At 38.1% G+C, this 21,126-nt stretch overlaps 1 protein-coding gene across 6 annotated transcripts in view; it reads left to right on the forward strand.

The window, feature by feature from the left end:
• Positions 1-1,118: 1,118 nt before the first annotated feature.
• kcnq5a (potassium voltage-gated channel, KQT-like subfamily, member 5a) overlaps positions 1,119-21,126 on the forward strand; it is a 125,931-nt gene continuing 105,923 nt past the window's right edge. For all 6 annotated transcript variants that reach the window (XM_079855154.1, XM_079855155.1, XM_079855157.1 and 3 more), the window contains exons 1-2: positions 1,119-1,332; positions 1,464-1,883. In XM_079855154.1, coding sequence (XP_079711280.1) covers positions 1,549-1,883 — 335 coding nt within the window. In that variant the 5' untranslated portion in view covers positions 1,119-1,332; positions 1,464-1,548. The remainder of the gene's footprint in view (positions 1,333-1,463; positions 1,884-21,126) is intronic.

Consider the following 21,126-nt stretch of genomic DNA (forward strand, 5'->3'; position numbering starts at 1 on the left):
CTAAATTTTGCAGAAAATTTTATTATTATGTTTTTATTCCGGACATATAGCTTACATAGGTTTTGGAGGAATAAAAATCAGAAGCGAGCCAGGCTGCGATTTATACGGTTGTTTGACAAAGGTTTGAGCCCCCTACTTAAGGTAGGAACGTGTATTTTACTTTTTATAACACAAAATAAATATAAAATAAATAAAAACATAAACAGAGTAGCCTACAGCATTAGCCTATGTTTTGACCAGTTAAAAAAAACAAAAACAAAAAACATTTCAGCAACCACAAAAGTTAGGCTATAGAAAACAAGTTAGCACTCCATAGACGCTGGTGAAAAGAAGTCAAGCCAAAGGCTAATTCGATAGCACATGACCAAAATATGTGTTAAAAAAAATTGCTAGCTAGCCTACTTTAAAAAGTATTTTTACTTGGGTGATTGGAGCGCCAAATTTCTCAGAAACGGAAGTCATAGTTGGGTAAACTTCGGTGAATGAGAGACTACATTTAAATATATATTTTGTGTTCCCATTTGCTCAAATAACAAAAGTCCACTATAGTGTTTTCCCAACCTTCAAAAAGAGGGGAAAAAAGAGAGATTGATAGCTCCAGTCAGAAGAGAGATAAGACGTCACTTTTACCGCCACTCCCACAGCCGTTGGCCATAGGCTACACACTCAAAGGGGCATTAACTAGTTTCTTGTTATTTGACGCAAAGGTTGGCCAATATAATACAAAGTAGGCTACAGTGTTATACATGCGTTAAAAAAATGAAAATGTAAAAAACTTTGCAGGATTTACATTTATCACTGGCTGTGAAAAGGGTCCACAAAATACGTTCAGAAGTCACTTTCGCGCGAGGATGTAACCATAGCAACAATATTCGGCATAAACCCTTATCGGACGGTAAACATAACTACTGTCATTCTTTATCACCTTTCTGCACTTTTACTGTAGTTGTAGTTAAAGGATATCATGAAAACTTTTGTATTTTAGAAGCCTATATTAGTTTGCAGTTTAAAAAAAATCATATTTATAGAAATTCTCTTAAAAAGACGACTACACTGTTCGCACACTGAAGCGAAAGCTTCATAAAGCTGATAATTTGTCTATATTGGGGTGTCTAAGTGCTACATTAGATCTTGTCAGCACATTTGAACTGGAATAGAGTAGCCTATGGTTTACAGAAGAAGAGAAAGAGAGAGCGCGCGCGCGCGAGTGAGTATTGCGTTTAATGTCGAGTGATGCCCTCCCCTCGCCACATCTCCTCCACTGAGATGGTGACGCTCCTTCAAAACTCCAGTCTCACGGCGGCGAGCGCAGATTGCTTGAGTCATCTGAAGGTTCATAACTTTACCAAATCTTTCATAGCTTATCTGTAAATTAGCTGGATGCATGCACTTGTCAGTAGGCGATCCTGTTATATATAATATTAAAGAGAAGAACAATAAAAGATTCTTATGTTTTTACACAGGAGACTTTAACGCTCGTCTACAGATTCTTTATATGCGCGCACCGCTGGTGCCAGACGCGCGTTTCCAGCCTGCGCTGATGATGCGATGCCCCGCAACCACAGTGGCGATGAGGGCGGTACTGGTCTCTGGATGAAGACCTCGCAGCCCTATGGCATGAAAGATGTTGAAGCCGGTCGTGGGACGATGAACAACGCGACCAGGACAGTCGACAGTTTGCTGTCGACGCCGGGCACAACAGGTGCAGTAGGCTCGGAGAACCAGAGGAGAAAGCAGGGCGCCCGGCTGAGCCTGCTGGGGAAACCGCTCATCTACAGCGCGCAAAGCGGCCGGAGAAACGCGCGCTACAGGAAGCTCCAGAACTACCTCTACAATGTCCTGGAGCGACCGCGAGCCTGGGCATTCATTTACCATGCCTTTGTGTAAGTCAAAAAATCTCACTCTTTTGTTGATAACATCATGAATATTCACAACTGAAGTTCATCTGTTAAGTTGTTTTATATAGCCAGCTGCATATGACATGTATACATTTTTTATTTTAAATGTCTCATTTTCTTTCAGAGAGTGAATCCTAATTGTGTTTGACATGCTTAGCATTTGTATGTCTGAAAGTTTTATGAAAGAAATGTTGGGATGCAGAGAACTGTAATCTGCTGTATATGCTAATAAGTTCATATTCCAGTCTCTTTTCAAATAGAACAGTTTAACATAAGCTAATGACTTGTTCTGTTTGAGTAATTCTACTAGGTTGTTTGTATGGTGTGTATTTGCTATTAATGTAACTGGGAAGTTTATGATTATGGCTTTTCAGAGATTTTCTGTAAGCTCCCTGAGAAAGATGCTCTCTATATGACCCCAATTTAAAGGGAAATGCAGGCACTGTAACATACTTTTTTTGCTCAGATTGTTGCGTCTGTTGGCATGTTAGGAGCGTTTGTATGGAGGAAGCTGAGCTGTCAGATGCGCTGCGCTGTGCTTCAAGACAGGATGTTGTTGTTTTATTTGTGCTGAGAGGACAGCTGAGGCCAAAGAGGTTAAGTTGTTACATCTGCAACGACGCATTGTCCCACATTAGTCAGAAACATCACAGAATCAGCACACTTGGACTGGGATGCATGCATCATAAAAAAATCAAGAGAGGAATGAAGTAGCTTTTACATGAGTTGCTACTTAGATGTTATCAGTAATTCAGTTTTATAACATATTTCTTAAGCATTTGTTTTGTTGCCAACGATTCGCATAATTATACATTATGGATATTGCTTATAGCTTTTGAGGGTTTAAATCGAACTCAGATTGTGTGCGTGTGCATAAAAAAGAAATGCTGTAAACAGTGTTGAATGCGGTGAGAGGTTTTGTCATGAGAACAAAGTTAATGAAGAAAATCCTTTGAGACTATTGGTTATAAAAGACTGTGTGAAAGAAGACATGTGGGACTGTTTGAAGTCAATGAACAATCAATCACATCACAATCTTGCCTTATCACCATCACCACTGTGCCCTTAAGCAAACCATATGCTGCTTCTGCTGTTTCCGTCATGTACTCAAATCCTTTGTAATGAATAATCTACTAAATGTCATATTATAGTAATTTTGCCTCTTGTGCCAGTATGCTTGAGGGTCAGATGTACAGTAGAAGCATATGTCCCATATGAACACATGCTTGATTATTTTCATTATTAATTATGAAGTCGTAATTTAGAGCTTGAACTTGATCTCAGTTGAAATATGTTACTACTTATATTTGATTGAAGAGGTCATTATACGCCACGCTTGCTGTTCCGTAAGACATAAGTTATAGTTAAAATGGTATGCTGCAGTTTCTAAGATGAAATTCTCAAAAATACCCTCTTAAATGCTATTCTATTCTAAACTCTATACTAAAATGGATTTGTGCTTGATAATTTGTTACTGTAAGAAACATTATTATTTTTTAAATGATATGACATTTAATGAAAATAACGAGCTGTAAACACATAATATGAAAATAAATAAATTCTAAAAATTCTAACAAATAAAATGATAGAGGTTATTTGCTCATGATGCTTTCACCGTTATTTCCAGTAGAGCCTATATCTCTAGACAAATAAGTGTTTGGAGTTAAGATGTGTGCTATTCATTTTTGATAACATTTTTAATGATTCATATGATTTCCAGTTTGCTTCAATTGCTTTATGAATTGATGAGAGACTGGCTGAGTCTGAAATTCTGAAATTATAAAATCTTGCCTTGTTGTTTGTGTGTTGGATTATCAAATGCTAGAATTCTGACGTTTGCGGCAAGGCACCCATACCAACATACAATATAGTCTAGCATTTATTATAGTACCATACTGTATGCCACACGTGAGACTATTATGCACTAGTCTTTTATGAAGACGACTTTCTGTTTAATAGGTTCTTTAAATGGAAAGGATTTTCAATAGCCATATCAATAACTTTGCAGTTGTCTGCTCACCCAGCAAATGTTTTTACAGCGCATCAAAGCAAGCTCTTTTATCTCTTTGTGATGTGCAGATTACAGAACTGCAGCTGAGCTCATTTCACCAAGGTTAAAGCTCCGCTCCACCTCAAAACCACACCTCAGCATCAACATCAACAAAACTCTCTCTGATAATCATTTTTGACACTCAGATAATATAACGAGAGAATTTTTCTCCTTTCATTAAACAAACCTACCTGTATCCTTTCTGTTTTAATACATGCGGTTTCACCAACACAAAGAACACATTATGCTGCCATCATGAACACTTCAGCCTCAGAAATCACATACTTTCTTCAAGAATGAAAAAGGAAATTGCACAGTAGGTGAACACTGCCATAATCATCTGTGTCAGTACGTCATGCTATAGTTAGATTCAAGCCTATATGACTAAGAATTCATCTGGTTTGAGGTAGAAGTTCATTGAGTTCCTTATTCACATTTCCTAACTGTGTTCCATTTCATGGTATAGAAAACTGGGTATTCTACGTACAGTAGATGGTTCAGATTGACTTAATGCTGAGTTATTGAGGGTGATTTGTACCACACACTGGGGCAGTGGCTTTTATATCGTAACAAAATATTTCACAATTCCCACCTGTAATGATCTCCTGGAGTCAACTGTGACAAAAAGAGCAACAAAGGGCCTCTTGTTCTCTGTGCACTCAGAAAGGTGCTCTAGTTTGCCACTGACCCGGTTAGACAGTCAGAATGTGATCTATACAAGAGCCAGCCAACTAACATTAGAGATTTTTCTACTTCGGTTTAAGATGTCAGGTTGGATTTAATCTTATTTCCTTACACCGGAATTCAGACGGGAAATTAGGAGACGTCAGTTTTGGTTTCATTTGTCTTTTCAAGCAATGTAGTATAAATTTACTTAATATTGACATTAAGTACCAATTTTCTAGCACCGTTTGTGTAATCAGGTCTGCTTAGAGTACTACTAGAGTTATGCAACACTTACGGGTTCGGGATTGACCAAGCTTTTCGCAGGTTATCACTTCGGTTTTCTGTGTTTGTAACAGTCCTGATAAGATTAAGGGACATGTTTTGTTTTGAGAGAGAGAGACAAAAAGTTCTTCTTGAGCTGTTATTGTGTTTATATTTAAGATTAATGCACCTGTTTGATGGAGAAGACCATTGACCCACTGTGGCCACAGACGTGGACCAGTCACTTTCATTCCCATCATTGTCGTAATCGAAATGCAAGCTGCTGTTGCTCACGTTGGAAGGTATGTGGAAACAGAGTTGGCTCTCGCTAAATGGAAAAAAAAGATTTTTAGACCGGTTACAGATGCAAAAAAAGTGCAAAGAGAAGGCAATAAATAGGGTGTCATGTCTGTGCTCCAGTGGGAGTATGAATGGTAGGGGGAAAGGCCTTTGAAAAGGACACTGTTTGATCATGTCAGGGGCTCCTGACACAAGACAGACCTCGAGGAAGAGCTGCAGCCCTCAGACAGGGCAGTGCTTGAGCATGTTGAGTTGCCAACCGTGTCGAGAGAAAACTAGCAGCGTGGAACATGGATCTAAGAATTTGGACATTTCTGTCCTTCTGTGTATCATCACTGCCTATTAACTAATCTATCATTAAAACGTTCTGTCTTTTGAAAGAAAGAACTCAAGAAATATTTCTTATTATTATCAAACGGTTGCTTAATATTTGAGCATTTGATGAATATAAAGTTCAAAAGAACAGAATTTATTTGAAATAGAAAACTTATGTAACATTATAAATGTCTTGACTGTCGCTTTTGTTAAATTTAATGCACGCTTGTTGAATAAAAGTATTAATTTCTTTAAAAAAAAAAACAGAACGTACAGACACCAAACCTTTGTACATCACTTAGGCTATGTGTTTGTTCATTCATTAAATATTTTGCCTAATCTGACCCTGTTAAAATGAACTTTTCCTGAAAATCAACGCAGAAAGTGCGAAAAAAGGCTGCGGATTCTGTTCGGACCTGGCTATACGAGCTACCGCTGCTCGAAACTTTCATTAAAATTAATGTTGGCATTAAGTTTAATAACAGGGAGGCCATTAGCCAATAACAGTTTCTCAAAGCAACAGTACTGCTTTGTCGTTGTAATGGTTTTTCATGATATGGATGACGAATCAATAGAAAGCCTCATTCGCTATTGTTAACACAAGGACTTTGTGATTCCGTTCTGCTGATTGAATCATTTTAACCAGGTGGTGTGTAGTAAAACATCAGAAATGGGTCTTATATTAGTTGCCCTTGCTGACAAGGGGCTGACTGATGGAGGCAGCCGTCTTCTCTTAATAGCAAACGCTTGCAACATAAGTAGTCTGTGTGGCTTGGCATAACCCAGAGGGGCTTCCCTGCCCAGCAGTGCCCAAGCAAACTGGGCTAAAGAGTAATTGCCTTGCCGGGAAATACATTGGGGGTCTTCCATCGCTCACTATTCCTTGTCTTTGATCTTGCCTGTCTGCATGAAGTGGTTCCCCTGATAACGCAGCATTTTGGTATGAAGACGTGTGCACTGGGATCTGGGTTGACAGCTCTCTGTCTGATTGGATTGATTGCAGCAACTTATGAATTATAACAATTAGACCTAGTCATATATTCCTTAAGGTTTTCTGAATCATTTCTCCTGTTTGCTTCCCACGCACATTAGCAAGTAATTTCTATATGCGTCGGAATTGGAACACATTCAGGGTAGAGTATGTGCTGAACTTCTCAACTTGATGAAGAACATTTTTAGGAATGCACTTGTGTAGTGTGACTACATTCTTAGACATATTACATCCATCATGCTGTCATTGACCTGTGACCCGTGTGGTCTTTGATCTTTGATCTATGACATACTAACAATAACCGTGGCAATGTCTGCTACAATTTAAAAATTAAGAACAACTTTCTTGCTTCCTATAGCATTTACAATTGAAAAGAGCCTACCTAAATTTTCTCCCATTTATATATATTTATTTTAAATCTGCCAATTAGCTCAACTAATATTGTTTGGCTACTGTTTTTTGATTAATACATATTCAGACATACTACTCATTTGACATACTGCTTTTTCTGTATACTACCATTTTAAAAGTTTTGGGTAGTAATCATAATATTTCACAATATTACTGATTTAACTGTATTTTTGACCAAATAAATAAAGTCTTGGTGAGCATAAGAGACTTCTTTCAAAAACAAAAAAAACAAAAACAAATCTTAGCAACCACAAACTTTTACATGTTTTTTTTTTAACCTGCTGATAAAGTACAATACTAATATTTAGCAAATAGTATTGTGCTCACAGCAAATTAGCTGACTGGACTTTGTAACTCTGTTGAATCAAAGGTCAAAATCTCTGTTGCTGCAGCAAGCTTGGAAGAATAAAAAGCCATCTCAGCATCATGCACAAAGCCTCTTTAATTGGACTTGAAAGATTCTGCTTTTGTTGTGGCAATTTTGCATGTACCCCCTTTGCAATTATGCAGTAGTGGTGTATTTACACTTGTGTTAGTGGCTAATGAAATGCATAATGCTAATTTTCCTATATGTCATCAGGCACATGAGAGATTACTCATTAGAGCTATGTTTTTTTCGCGCGCGTGTGTGTGTGTGTGTGTGTGGTGTGCTGTCGGATAATATGAGGCAGTCGAAGTTGGATTAGATTGTGTATTCCTGAAGGATCAGATGTTGAAATATTATATATCTCCACAATCTTGTAAATTAAATTCAAAAGTCCAGAAATACATTTATAAAATAAATATATTAGGTTTTAGGGCAATGGACTGTAAAAAGTTGATCAGTTGACTTAACTTAAAAAAAATATATTTATTTTTTTCAATTATACTTGAAGTATATTTACTTAATTTTAAGGCAATTGGATTCAACTGATCACTTTTTAAAGTGTGGTGTGTTAAACCAAATCGTTCATTAGAGAAAAACTAATACCTTGTGTTGGGGACACACTTAGCGACTATAAGGCTGATTATGAATGTAATTTGATACTTATGACTGATCATGCCCAAACGTGCCGAGTCAGAGACAGTTGCTTTCAAGTTGTTCACAGTTTGTTCACAGTTGGTGTTTAAAATCTGCTGCAGTCATTGAAAAATAGTCTGTATGTGTGTTCAGTTCAGTTTTAGAATGTTTCAGCTAGTGTCCACGGCATTAGAGGACTTTTTACCCTAAATGTCACAGAGATGTTTGCAGTCACTCTCAGGCTTGTTCTTTAGAAGTTCCTTCACCTTACTTGGTCTAGATTAGTGACAGAGGAGTAACCGTGTGACATGATCCCTCTGGACCTTGACTTCCTACTTCAATTTGGCAGGAGATTGTGGTAAACTCCTCCTGTTTACACAAAATATTTCCCTTTAATTGTTTCCCTATAGAGACCAGAGACTTCATTACTGTGTGAAATGAAAAGCATGTTTTGAGACTGAAAGCCAACATAGAGAAGTACTTAACTATATAGGCCTGCTGAAGTTTCTTGTCAAACTGATCTCAAGGCTCTGGAGGAACTGGTTATTAGCTAGTTCTTGCCTATTTGATCGGTTTGTCTGCAGTGTATGCTCAATATTTAGATTTCTTCTCTCTCAGAGGAAATAAGAATCTGATTTACATGTGCAGGTAGTTGGATGTGTATTTCTTTAAAGGCCCACTAAAGTGCCTTGAAACACGCAGATCCTTATTAACAAAAGACAAAACACAAGATTGGTGAGGCAGGAACACAGTCCATACAATAGGGCAGGAGAACAGGCTGCTCATGGATGAGACAACTCCAGGCTCTATGACAATGGTGGAAACTTGACAGCGGCTCAAGGAACCAGAGGCTTGGCATAAGTGAGATGTAACCAGCTCTAGACTGGCTGCCAGGACAGGAGAGTCAGCGACAAGGGTGGAACAGGAAGCAGGGCAGGGCAGGAACTAACGCAAAACACACACACGACAAGACAACAAGAGATAAAAGCAAAATAGAACTGACAACTAAGACTAGAGGAAACCAAATAAAGAAACTAAATAATAACTGGAGCTAGAAAAAAAAAAATCATAAATAACTGGAACCTGGGCAGAGGATGTGTAGTTTGAAAAGTGTGTAATTTATATTGGTTCATGGCACTGATTAGGGCTGTGACAATAAATCGATGCATCGCGATTCGTGGATCGATTCTGAGATTTTCGGTATGCATCGCGATTCTCTCTCCAATCGATCCTGAGCTTAGTTTTTAACAGCAGATGGTGCTGTAGGCTAGTTTTTAACCACACGCTCAAATGTTCACGAAGAAGAGCGCTTGGCCTTTCGGCTGTGTGTGAGATGAGTCCACGTAAGTGGTTAAATGTACTTGCTCCTCAGAATGCTTTTATGATGCAAAATTAATGTAAACACATCCCACTTCGAACACCCTTGTAATTTGCTTCAAACTTTATGAAAGATTATTTTATGGAAGATCCAAGCAGTGTGTGTAAGGAATTGGAAGCAAGCAGAGTACGACTGTTTCTAAAGCACTCAGCTTTACTGAGCTGCTAACATCTGCTGTTAAAAGCTAAGCTCAGAATCTCTCAGAGAGAGAGAGCGATGCATACTGAAAATCTCAAAATTGATCCAGAATCATTTGAAGAATCGCGATACATCGATTTATTGCACTGATGTTATTTCTTCTACTCGTCAGTGGTGTTTCTAATGCCGAGTGTGTCTAACAGTTTCTCCTCCTAATCTCCTCCATATCGCTTTAAAATACAGCATTCTGTGTAGAATTCAAATGGCTCTGAGTCCGATACGTTTTGTGGTCTGCGCCGAGTTGTGCGTATGTTCCGCTCTGTACTATCGTGTCTCTGGAACAGAGCATACTGTCTGCGCGTGCTGCGGTAGTTCGTGGGACACTAATGCGAAATCAGACTTCATTCGCCCCAATGGAAAGCATATAGTATTTACACTGTCTGAATCGTTTCCTATCCCCTATAGTGCATTATGTGCCATTCACCATACAAAAAATGTTTTAATTGTGTGAACAAGTGACCGATTTCAGCCACCGCTTCAGCATCTATAAATAGTGTAGGGGAAGGGATGCTTCAGGTTCTAGAGAGCATTTGATTGGACAGAAAATCTGATGAGAAGCTGAAGTGCAGAGTGATGTCATCAAAATCGTTGATCCGTATTGGTGGAAGTGAGAGACTAAGTTTTGAATGCTTTTATCTTCTAAATGTGAATTTTGTCATTGTTGTGGAGCATACTAACTTATAGATAACCTTAAGGCTAACATATTCATATTAAAAGCCAAAAGAATAAAATTTTCATTTCATGGGGACTTTAAATGTTCACCCAGATTGCAGGTTTAGGATTTTGGAGTATATCAGTTGGAGCACTCATAAGGCATGCCCACAGTTCACTCACTGTTTGTTCTCTTACCTTTTAAACCATATTGCACTCAAAAAAATAATTTTCCTGTATGCAATATTAGACATGAAACACATTATGTGTTTCAAAGGCAATCTAATATCAAATCAGACTGTCTGACAGCTAGGCAACTTCCAGGAGTCTGTGTGCAGTGCTCTATAGTCAGAACAAGTTACTGAGCATAACTTATTCTGATATTTGAGCTATATACAGTATGTGAAATAATTGGTGCTTATTACTTTTGGAAGAACAGAAGTTCAATTAGGCTCACATTTTCTATTATTTCCTATTATTTTTCTATGGTAGTGTATTATTGTTGTATTTCCTTTTTCAGATTAACCAATACTAAATTGGCATGTAAACAAACTGAACTGTGATTGATAATTTTACATGTCCATTTAGACTGTCCTTTTCCATCAAAGTGGGCCACAATAAGCTGCAATGTTGACCAGCTTTATAGCTGATTGTTAAATAACAAGTCTCTCATGTTCAATATTTTCTACTCGAATATACAGTAGTCAACATTTGAAGTGGATCAAAAAAGGTCATCAAAGTTGTCCTAAGACAAGAACGGGTATTGTTCAAAATTCATGTATAACTTTGATGAAAAGTTTTGATACACTTAAAATGTTGACTAGTTTATTTTAAAATGTAATAAAGTTTTCAGCAGTGTCACATGATCCTTCAGAAATCATTCTAATATGCTGATTTGATGCTCAAGATACATATTTTTTTTTATCAATGTTGAAAACAGTTGTGCTGCTTAATATTTTTGTGTAAACCATGATACTTTTTTTCAGGATTCTTTGATCAATTGAATAGAAATTACAAAAGTAACATCTTTTGTAACATTATACTAACCCAAAACTGTTGAACAGTACATTATATATAGAGAGGAGCAGATACTGAAATGCACAATTTGTACATAATAGTCTAAAATAGCATTTTTGGGAGTTCAAGTTTAATTTCTGTTCCCTGTGAGTAGAGTGTCCATGCTAGAACTCCCACACTAACATTCTAACAGCTCTCTTACTGCGGATCTCAGTTCTGAAGAACACCAGGCATTCCTCAAGCTGATAATCTCATACGCCACAGGCCAAACAAAACTAACTCGTATTTGTCTTCTGAAAACGTGGAAGGTTGGATCGACCAAATTCCTCATTTGATAAGATTTGACCTCTTCCAGCAAGACTGTGAAACTCCTTCAAAGCCTTTTTTTGTGGGGAGATCTAGCCAACATCACTGTTCCCAGTGAATGTATAACAGCAGCACAAAACATTTGTGCAAAATTCCCTTAGCCATTGCATTGTGCATGTACTGTAGATCCCTAAAGAGGAAAAGATGTGTGTGTGTGTGTGTGTGTGTGTGTTCTGTCAGTGCCATTGCACCTCTGTCTTGACAGCCCAAGTCTTCTTGATTTCAGGTAAACCTATTGATTTAATTGAGTTACATTATTATGTTTTAATTAAAATTAAAAATTAAATGAATTTAATATTTTTATGCAGTATATTGATAGCCCTAGTATATAGAAAACACTTTGATAAACAAAAAGAAACATTCTTTGTTCTGAAAGAAGCATTACATTGACATCAAAGCATGACATAGTATACGGTATACGATACTGGAAGATCTGAGAGGTTCTTCATTTTTTTACCTGATATAAAATTCAGTCAAGAGATGAGCCTTGTGTGTTCAAAGAAAGCCTAATTTTAGCTGATAAATGAAGTTTGAGTGTCTGCTTTCTAGTGAAGAGCTTCATCCCAGGCTAGTGGCCTGGCAGCGTTGACAAAACCTGACAGCTGTTTTTTTGTCGTGACAACAGTGTCCTGCACGTGTGTGAGAGTTGTTTGTTGGCCCCATGGGGCAAAAAGCTGTTAAATGTCAGATGAGTACAGTATCCTACATATCAACCATATCAAGCTGTACATATATACACCAGAGAGTTACAGTCTGATCAAATGAATGCTCTTTCAGTGATGCTCTTCCAGTCTTGACTCTAGTCACTCTTAGTTCTTTTGCACTTTCCAAGCCACATTGTTTTGGAGACAAACAAAATATCATTTTGGAGATTTGGATTTGTTGAAATAATTTATGTTTGTTTGCCTCTGGTGTGGATTGTAAAAAAGAATGATTGTTTTTGGCAGTTTCATGGGAACTGGAAAAAACAGAGCATCGTAATATGTTTATTGGAATATTTCTTTAATTATTTTTTATGAGATATTTATATATGTAACTATTATTTACTCATAATGCCTGCAGTTTGAGGTACTTCATATCTGCTTTCTGTATATTGCTGGGCCTGGGTGCTCTGCTCTCATTGTACCAGAGGAACTTCACATTCCTCCTGCTGTTTGTGTTGGGACAGCGTTAGGTTCTGCGAGGAGCTCGCCATGCACTCAAATCCTTATTTGTGGTTCCCAGTCTGATTGACAGACCACCCAGTCCACCAGAGAAAGCCTTCAGTTAAGGACACAGTCATGACCCCAGGCCTGGTTCCAGTTCCCGGTGCAAGGCAATGAGTTTCCATGAGGAAACTGCAATTTAAACTTAGGAAAATAGTAAAAACCTGGGATTGCTGACTAGTTGAAATGAATGCAAATAACAAAGCTGTTTATAAAAATGTTTTATAAACAACGTTTGAGTTACAATTATTAACAATCAATTTTAAATAATGAACTATTTTTCTAATATTTGTATGCATAACATTGACAGCCCTAATATAGAACATAGATAGATAAGTCTAAATTGAAATCAAAATTCAATTCATACACATTCTTTTTTTGTTCCAAAAGATTAATTTTATCTGACATCAACATCAAAGATGGGCATAATGTAAATCTAATAAATCTACACTACAGTTCAAAAGTTTGAGGTTGGTACTTTTTAAATATTTCAAAATGTAATTTATTCTTGTGATGTCAAAGCTGAATTTTCAGCAGCCATTACTCTAGTCATCAGTGTCACATGAACATGATCCTTCAGAAATAATTATAATATGCTGATTTGGTGCTTACGAAAAAAAACATATTATTATTATTATCAATGTTGAAAACAGTTGTGATGGTTAATATTTTACTTTAATGCATCCTTGCTGTATAAATGTATTAATTTCTTAAAAAAACAAAACTTTCTTGAATGATTTTATTCTTTTTAAATTGGATGGCATGCCAGCGGTATTACAATCATCAATTGTTATTTTACCCAGAAAAGGTCCATAATAAAGCACCAAGCAGCACAATGATACATATAGCTTTAGTTAGGATATTTGGGGAAAAAAAAGGTCAAGATAAATGTGAAGCTTTGTGAAAAATGATATACCACAGTTACAGATGTTTCCATCCAGATAGGATTAGATTTCTCTGTGGATGCCCGACGCAGGTAATTTACTCTGTAATTTTAGGTTGTATGAGAAAAAAACACTGAGGAGTTTGATTCAGACGGGATTAAAATCACAAAGAACATCTGTAGAACACAAATTTACCTCACCTTAAAAAAAAAGGAAAATTAGTCACTCCTCCTGCCTCTTCCATCCTTGACTATATCTGACGTTCATCTTGTTCTCAGAAACAACACTGTTTACTTAGATATGTAGGAAAGACACCTAGAAAAGAAAAGGTGAGCACATTTAATGGGACAGAGGAAATTATAAATCCCTTAAAGCAGGAAACTCAGCAGGTAAATCATATAAAAGCCAAAGCCAGGTGAGAGGATGTGTAACTATGACTGAGTTTGTGCCATCCTTCCTGACTGTACTCCTGCTGGCCAACAGGAAGTCAGGAGACACTGTCCAGCAATGGCATCTTTGTCATCTTTGTTACACGTCATGGCACACTGTGTCCCGAGGCACTCTGCGATTGAGTGGGATTTGTTTATTGCTTTTGTAACAGGTTGAACAGGTGCCCACTAGAGTTCAAAAAAGCACTTTCACATCAACCAAGTGAACTGAATTCTGACATCAAATGGACTAGAGGCTGTACCAAAAGCTCTAGTGAAGAGAGTACTTTTCATCATATTATTTTAGTTTATACTTTATACCCATCTTTTTCTTGCTTGATTGGATATGCATTTCTTTTTTTTCTTCTGTCAGTCAATTTTGAATACTCATCATCATATCCATGATTCACCCGAAAATAGGAATGTACATTATTGGTTATTGTCCAATATCAGAGTTTTTACAATTATTATTGGATATTTAATTGTGCATGCTCATTTACCCAATGTTTACATTCAGATTACCTTTACTGTCATCTGACACTCACTTAAAGTTAATCAAAAACACTAATAATTTAAGAACACTTAAATGTAATCTTTAGCAAATCTCAAAATGAATATCCTTTCTTCATACTGTACATCATAGTGTTGTATTGCCTAAATACACTTGGATTTTTTTGGTGAATTATTTTTAATTTAGACAAAATTGTATAGATTTGTAATATCAACCATTTATTGGTTATTATGCAAAGCAAGTTTATTTACATTTCATACCCAGCGGTAGACTGTAATCTTATAGTTCAATGAAGTGCAGATGATCTGAAGGATGAACTTTGTTGATGTTATGCTTTTTCCAGCGATACAGATGTTGAAGTCACCTCTTTAAATAAGCACTTCTCTAGTAGTGTTTACTGTTACATGCTTTTTATCCTTTAATGCTGCTCTTGCGGGATTCTTTTTGTCATAATATTGACAGTTCTTTCTAATTCAAAGTGTTTTACATAAAAGTGTGTTACCAAAAAATAAATGTATTAAAACATTACATAAACTGATACTGTGCGATTAGTATGATTAGCCATAAGAAAATAATTATTATATTTGTCTTTAAAAAAAGTGCTGAAGTTGTGGCCTGTAGTGAAATATATTTCACTATTGTAAAAAAAAATGAAAAAGAAAAAAGCACAAAATAGTGATATAGCACTCATGCTGCATTGATGTTTATAGTTAGAATGTTGTCATGATGTATGAGTAAAACTGGGAAATATCTGTTAATATACATATGCGTTTTATATATTTTCCATATGATATCTATTAGAGAGAGTCACTGGTGTCATGACTCATAAACCAGCATGTGTAAACATAAATTACCAACTGTGCTTTGCTGAAAAATGAATTTGTTTCAGTGCCGTGTATGCTTGCACGGGGGCCGGACCACCTTTGCGAGAAGCGCTGTTGTGTTAATTGGGATGGCAGATGGGAGGATTCACAGGGTGGCCAGTTTTATGTGTGAACCTCAGATTTCTAATCCTGTTATCTCTTCCCAATAGTAGCCTCTGAACCTTTACTAACAAGAAAGAAGCATTACGTTATCAAAACTCTGCTAAAGCACATTAATACCTGTTGCATCAGTATACAGAACAGTGTTACTGTAGTCTTTCAAAACATTGACTAGGATCAAAGGCAAAGCTCCAGTGCTGTATTTGTTCTGGCGGAGAAGTTCTCCAGCCGAAGGAATCTTGCGCTGTTCACTGCACTTGTTATGACACCTAACTTTACAAGATGTGAGTTTTATATAAATGATTATTTTTACAGCTCCTTAGGGCTCTTCAATAAGCTGTGAAGCTTGAAATTTAGGACTGATGATGGCGGGTATGTTTTGCTGGCCGTTCTATAAGTCTCTGTAGAATAAACAGCAGAGTGGCTGTTTAGTTGCTGGCCACTTTCTGAAGCGGCATGATGGTTCGGTGTTATTAGGCACCTGCCACGTCCAGCTCATCCTCTCAGGTCTGTATGATTAGCCTCCTCCAATAGTGCAAACAAACTCTTCACTGTTTATGATATGTTACTGTAATATTTGTGAGCATATGCGTGCACGTCTGATGGGTCTTAAGTATTGCCACATCATCACAAAATGTTTATACCCTTATATTTACATTTCCTTGATTGATTGAGTTTCAATTTGCACCAGCACATGGGTGCTTCGGCTATAAGCACCTTATATACATGCTTTATGCTTATACACACACATTCTCTCTCTGTAGTTATTCAGCCACATTGACATTGGCATTTGTAAACCAAATTGGCATCACTGGCTTCTGCCAGTGTGCCAGAGGCTGGGAGAGGAATATTAAACTGAAATTTTGATTATGAATAGTGAGCAATTTAAACTTTATGTATCAGTGTTTTCATAACTGACATGTTGTTTTTTTGCTTATTTTACAGTATGAGTGAAAGTTCAATCACATACTGTGTTTTGACCCAGTGACAGAGTAACGTCAGAGCCACTGTCCCATGGGGAGCCTTCGAGAGTAGCTCAAAAAGGCATAATGTATTGTGGCCGGATCCCAACTAGGAAACAATTCTGATTGAATGGATGTTAATGGGGGAGATGTCTCAGTACAGTATATGCCAAATAGACCGCTTTGATGTGGATTAGTTAGTTGCTTTGCCACTATCATGGCATGGCAATATTAATTTTGTTGTGAGCTATACCAGTGTTCAAAAGTTTTTAAATTTTCAGTAAGATTTTAATACTTTTAATCAGCAAGGATACATTAAAGGAGTCATAACCTGTAATTTTCACTTTTCCACGAGAATCAATGTATGTTATGATTGCCTAACGATTATACACTGGCCGGGAAGCCGATATTTAAAAGTGAAGCTTTTGTTTACCCCTGGGTTCGTAAAACAGCCCACGTGCACGCGCACTCAAATATGAGATTTTAATTTCTGCCCCGACTTGACGTCAAGACGGGGCAGGATATACCATATATGGACACCGCAGACCTATGCTGCAGGAAGCCCGCCCTGCCCCTCTCCCCCTCATATTCAGTCGCGAAAGATGCAGAAACGTAGTGCACACGTGAGTTGCTCTGTTGTTGACTGCCAGAATCAACATGTAAATGTGTTTTCTCTCTCAAGAACGGACCAAGCTGTCAGGGACCAGTGGATTAAATTCATTTTTAATGACGCGGTTCCTACAACCCTTCCCACTGGCTTAACGTTAGGTGTCTGTGCTAATCATTTTATCGTTCACAAATTTGGGGCAATATCAGGCGAAGTTGGCATCGAAGCTCCGTTTGGAAAAAGGGGCCATTCCAACAATCAGAGACTTGCCTGCAATTGAAACGGTAAGACTGTGTTTTTATTGCTCTACTGTGTGTAACAAACAGCAAGCTAACTGCTAATGCGGCTATTGTATGCTAGCGGGAGTATTAGCTTCGAGGTAAACATGGGGAATGGCTGCTACTTTGCAAACAACAAATGACTGAGATTGCAGTTACATTTAAAGTTACGCTAACTGAGCATGGCAGTCATAGTAATGAGAAATCAGAAAAAACTTGCGCCATGATGTCATTTTGGAATGATATGCTGAAGCGTTACCTGCGGTGTCAGCCCCCCTCCTTCCTGCCACCAATCAACGCGCCCCTCATTTGCATTATTAAAATGACCGTCCACGACAGCCAAAATATCGCATCAGATCTCGCGAGACAATAATGCCTTTAGAAATAAGGGTCAGAGGAGCTCTGTGTTTATTTTTTTTTCCACTTTTCTTTTTTAGAAGGGCCTGAAAGACTATAATAGAGCGTGGGTATCCAAGGTAATACTAGGTTATGACTCCTTTAAGTTGATCACAAGTGACAGTAAAGGAATTTAGAATTCTGAAAGAATGATATCACAGTTTCCATGAAAATATTTAGGAAGCTGTTTTGGCAACTGTTTTCAACATTAATAATAATCAGAAATGTTTCTTGAGCACCAAATTAGTATATTAGAATAATTTCATGTACTTAGAATAAGTACATGCACTTTTACAAGTTGATTGCACTGAAATGTCTGTTGGCAGTGCCTGTACACAACCATCCTATCATGATAAAAATCCATCCAGTGGTTTTGTTTTAATCTCCTTATATGTTTTCCCCTGTCTCAAATCAAGCCGTTCGATATTGTGACGTCACAATATCCAACGCCCCTCCCGCGATTGTTGAGTGACAGCAGTGTTTCAACACAAGACCCGCCCTGAGCAAGCTGTGACAGCTGTCGTCATAGTAGTCCGCCATTGTTGATATGCTGGAGCAGAATGGCGTCTAAGCGATTGTGGTGTTCTGTTCTTAGATGTAATAAGGAACACAGCAGTCATTTGGATGTTCCTAAATCCGAGCCGTTGAAGATGCAGTGGCTGAGTTTTGTTTTTGAAGAGATATGCCCAAAGGATTGACGCGGGGATTCCCTCACGGGGATTCCCCACGATCGTCTGTGCTTTCATGTTTGCGCGAATCATTTCACACCAGACAGCTTTACAAACGAGACAAAACGGATCGGTACGAACGTGTTCCTGCTGAACCTCCAGAAGATGTGAGTGTAATGTTTTATTAACCTTTATATTAATATTTATATTAATCTTTGCAAAATTTGCAAACCTTGCTGCAGGCTTCACGATGAATGCGTCTAAGGTTTACACTCATACACATTACGGCATGTTTTCTATGTAACGTTACGACGTTCTCAATATAATTCATAATCCCACGTTTATAATGAACAACGCACCACGCGCCACAATTATATTGTGTTAGAAACAGTGTACGCACAGAACAGAGGGGCGGGGTGATCAAAGCTCATTATCATTTAAAGACGTATGCACTGAAACGGCGTGCTGAAAACAGAGCTGTTTTTGACCAGGTAAAATTAGTGTTTTCTTACAATACTAATGAGAATTTTTAATTAAAGTATATTACAAACTTTTAATTTAGACCCTAAAGAATCATATTAGCTTGTACAAAATGGCATTATATGACCCCTTTAAGGATCAAGGTCAAGAAGGGAACTCCAAGCTGCCTCATTATGTTGGAGCTATGGGAATGTCCCCAGCATGACCAGTGTCTGAATCACGTGTGCTACATGCCAATTCGGATTGGCCAAGGCAGTAGGATGAAGTCACTGGTGCACTGGCATGTACTATAAAGGGCGCCCAAACATACGTCATCAGCTTTTTGTCTTCAGTAAGACCGTTATTGTCTGTGTGCTCACCTGACGAAATGGAGAAAGTGTTCAGGAAATGTGTGCCGCCATGTAGGAGGTTCTGAACTCCTGAGGATACGCATGAATAGTGTGTGATCTGCCTTGGATGGAGCACGCTCAGTCAGCTCTTGAGGGATTTACAGTGAGGGAGCTCCGCTCCTGCTTGTCTGTGTTGGGGGGGAAGGGAGGGCGGTTAAGGCATATACGGCCGTGGGCCAGGCTGGTGGGGCGCTGCTCACTATGGGTGTGACAAGGCAGCTATTTGGCTACAGCCTGACTAGCTTGGTGGTGCAACACAGTGAGCAGGCATGATTTCATAACATTCCCATAGTGTCAACGTAATGACACAGTGTAGAGTTCCCTTGACAGGGTTATGTATATTGTTTGGGCGCCCTTTATAGGGCATGCCAGTGCTCCAGTAACGTTATCCTTCTGCCGTAGCCAATTCAAATTGGCAGGTAGCACATGTGCTTCAGACACCAGTCACGGTGGGGCGTTCCCATAACATCAACGTAATGACGCAGCGTCTTGTTCCCTTCTCAAGGAACCGGAGTAACATACATAACTCGAGACGTTTTACCAGTGACAGATTATTTGAGGCCTAAAAAAGAAACTCAAGTGATATATATATATATATATATATATATATATATATATATATATATATATATACACACACACACACACACACACACACACACACAGGTACACACACACAGATATATAATATGTGTGTGTATTACTTTTTTTTGTTAGTTGCTTTATATTTGTCACGGGTTGTAGGGGAGGATGACGGAGGATGAACACGAAGACAAAGAAGGATTAAAGGTACTTTAATAAACACTCAGGTGACAGGAACACAAATAGCATCTATAGCCTGCTTTCACGAGACCAGACTAATCAATAGTATACTAAACACGTAGGCTGAATCTGAAATCATCCCCTATACCCTCAAATGGGACGTTATTTGAGATGACGGCCATTTGTAGTGGTGTCCGAAACCATATTGGACGTTATTGAGTGCACCCTTTCAATCCCACATTGCACCGCAATAATGAGTGTACTACCTATGTACGCTCAATGGCTGTGCGAATTCACTCACTCGTTTTCTTTCACTCCTTCAAGTGAACAGTATTAGTGGACTAATGTAGGGAATACTGAATGAGGGTTTAGGGGGTGATTACGGATTCAGCCGTAGTAACATGATGATACTGGCCCTCATTTATCATTCTTGCGTAGAAACGGGCGTATATATTGGCGTAAGATTATGCTTACACTCCTCTCATCGCCTGATTTATGAAGCTGTGCGTACGTTTGAAATCCAGGTGTACGCAATACCTGCCCTTGATAAATGCCGCGGCTGAAAACGATCGTCATTAGAATAACACGCCCCTATATATTCAAGTCTCCGCTCCCCCCACGCCCTCATTTTACGCCATGGACACACGGAAGACGGCAAAGAAGAGAAACTTCTTTGAGAAAGAGAAAGCGAAACCAGGGAAGTGGAAAGAAACAAAATTGATTTCTAGATTTTTATTATTAATGACGCTTATTGTTATTTAGAAGAAGAATGTCGTTATTATTATTATTTGTATTATTATTATTATTATTTAAAAGAAGAAGAATGTCATTTTTATTATTTTGTCAGTCTTAATTATCAGTCTTAATTATTTTTTTGGCCATTGAAAGCCTTTCATTACTAAACCCAGTCCGTGCACATCTGCCGGGCCTAACCCTGGCCTAACCATCGTTTCAAAGAATAGTACAAAGTATAAACGCCTCGTCCGTTTGGGGAGGTGCGCGCGCAGTCTGCGGAGACTCGCGCTGCGGAGCCAGGCGAAAGTATAAACAAGGCTTGAAACGTCAGGTAAA

Source organism: Squalius cephalus (genome assembly GCF_949319135.1).
Source record: "Squalius cephalus genome assembly, chromosome: 21".
Lineage (NCBI taxonomy): Eukaryota > Metazoa > Chordata > Actinopteri > Cypriniformes > Leuciscidae > Squalius > Squalius cephalus.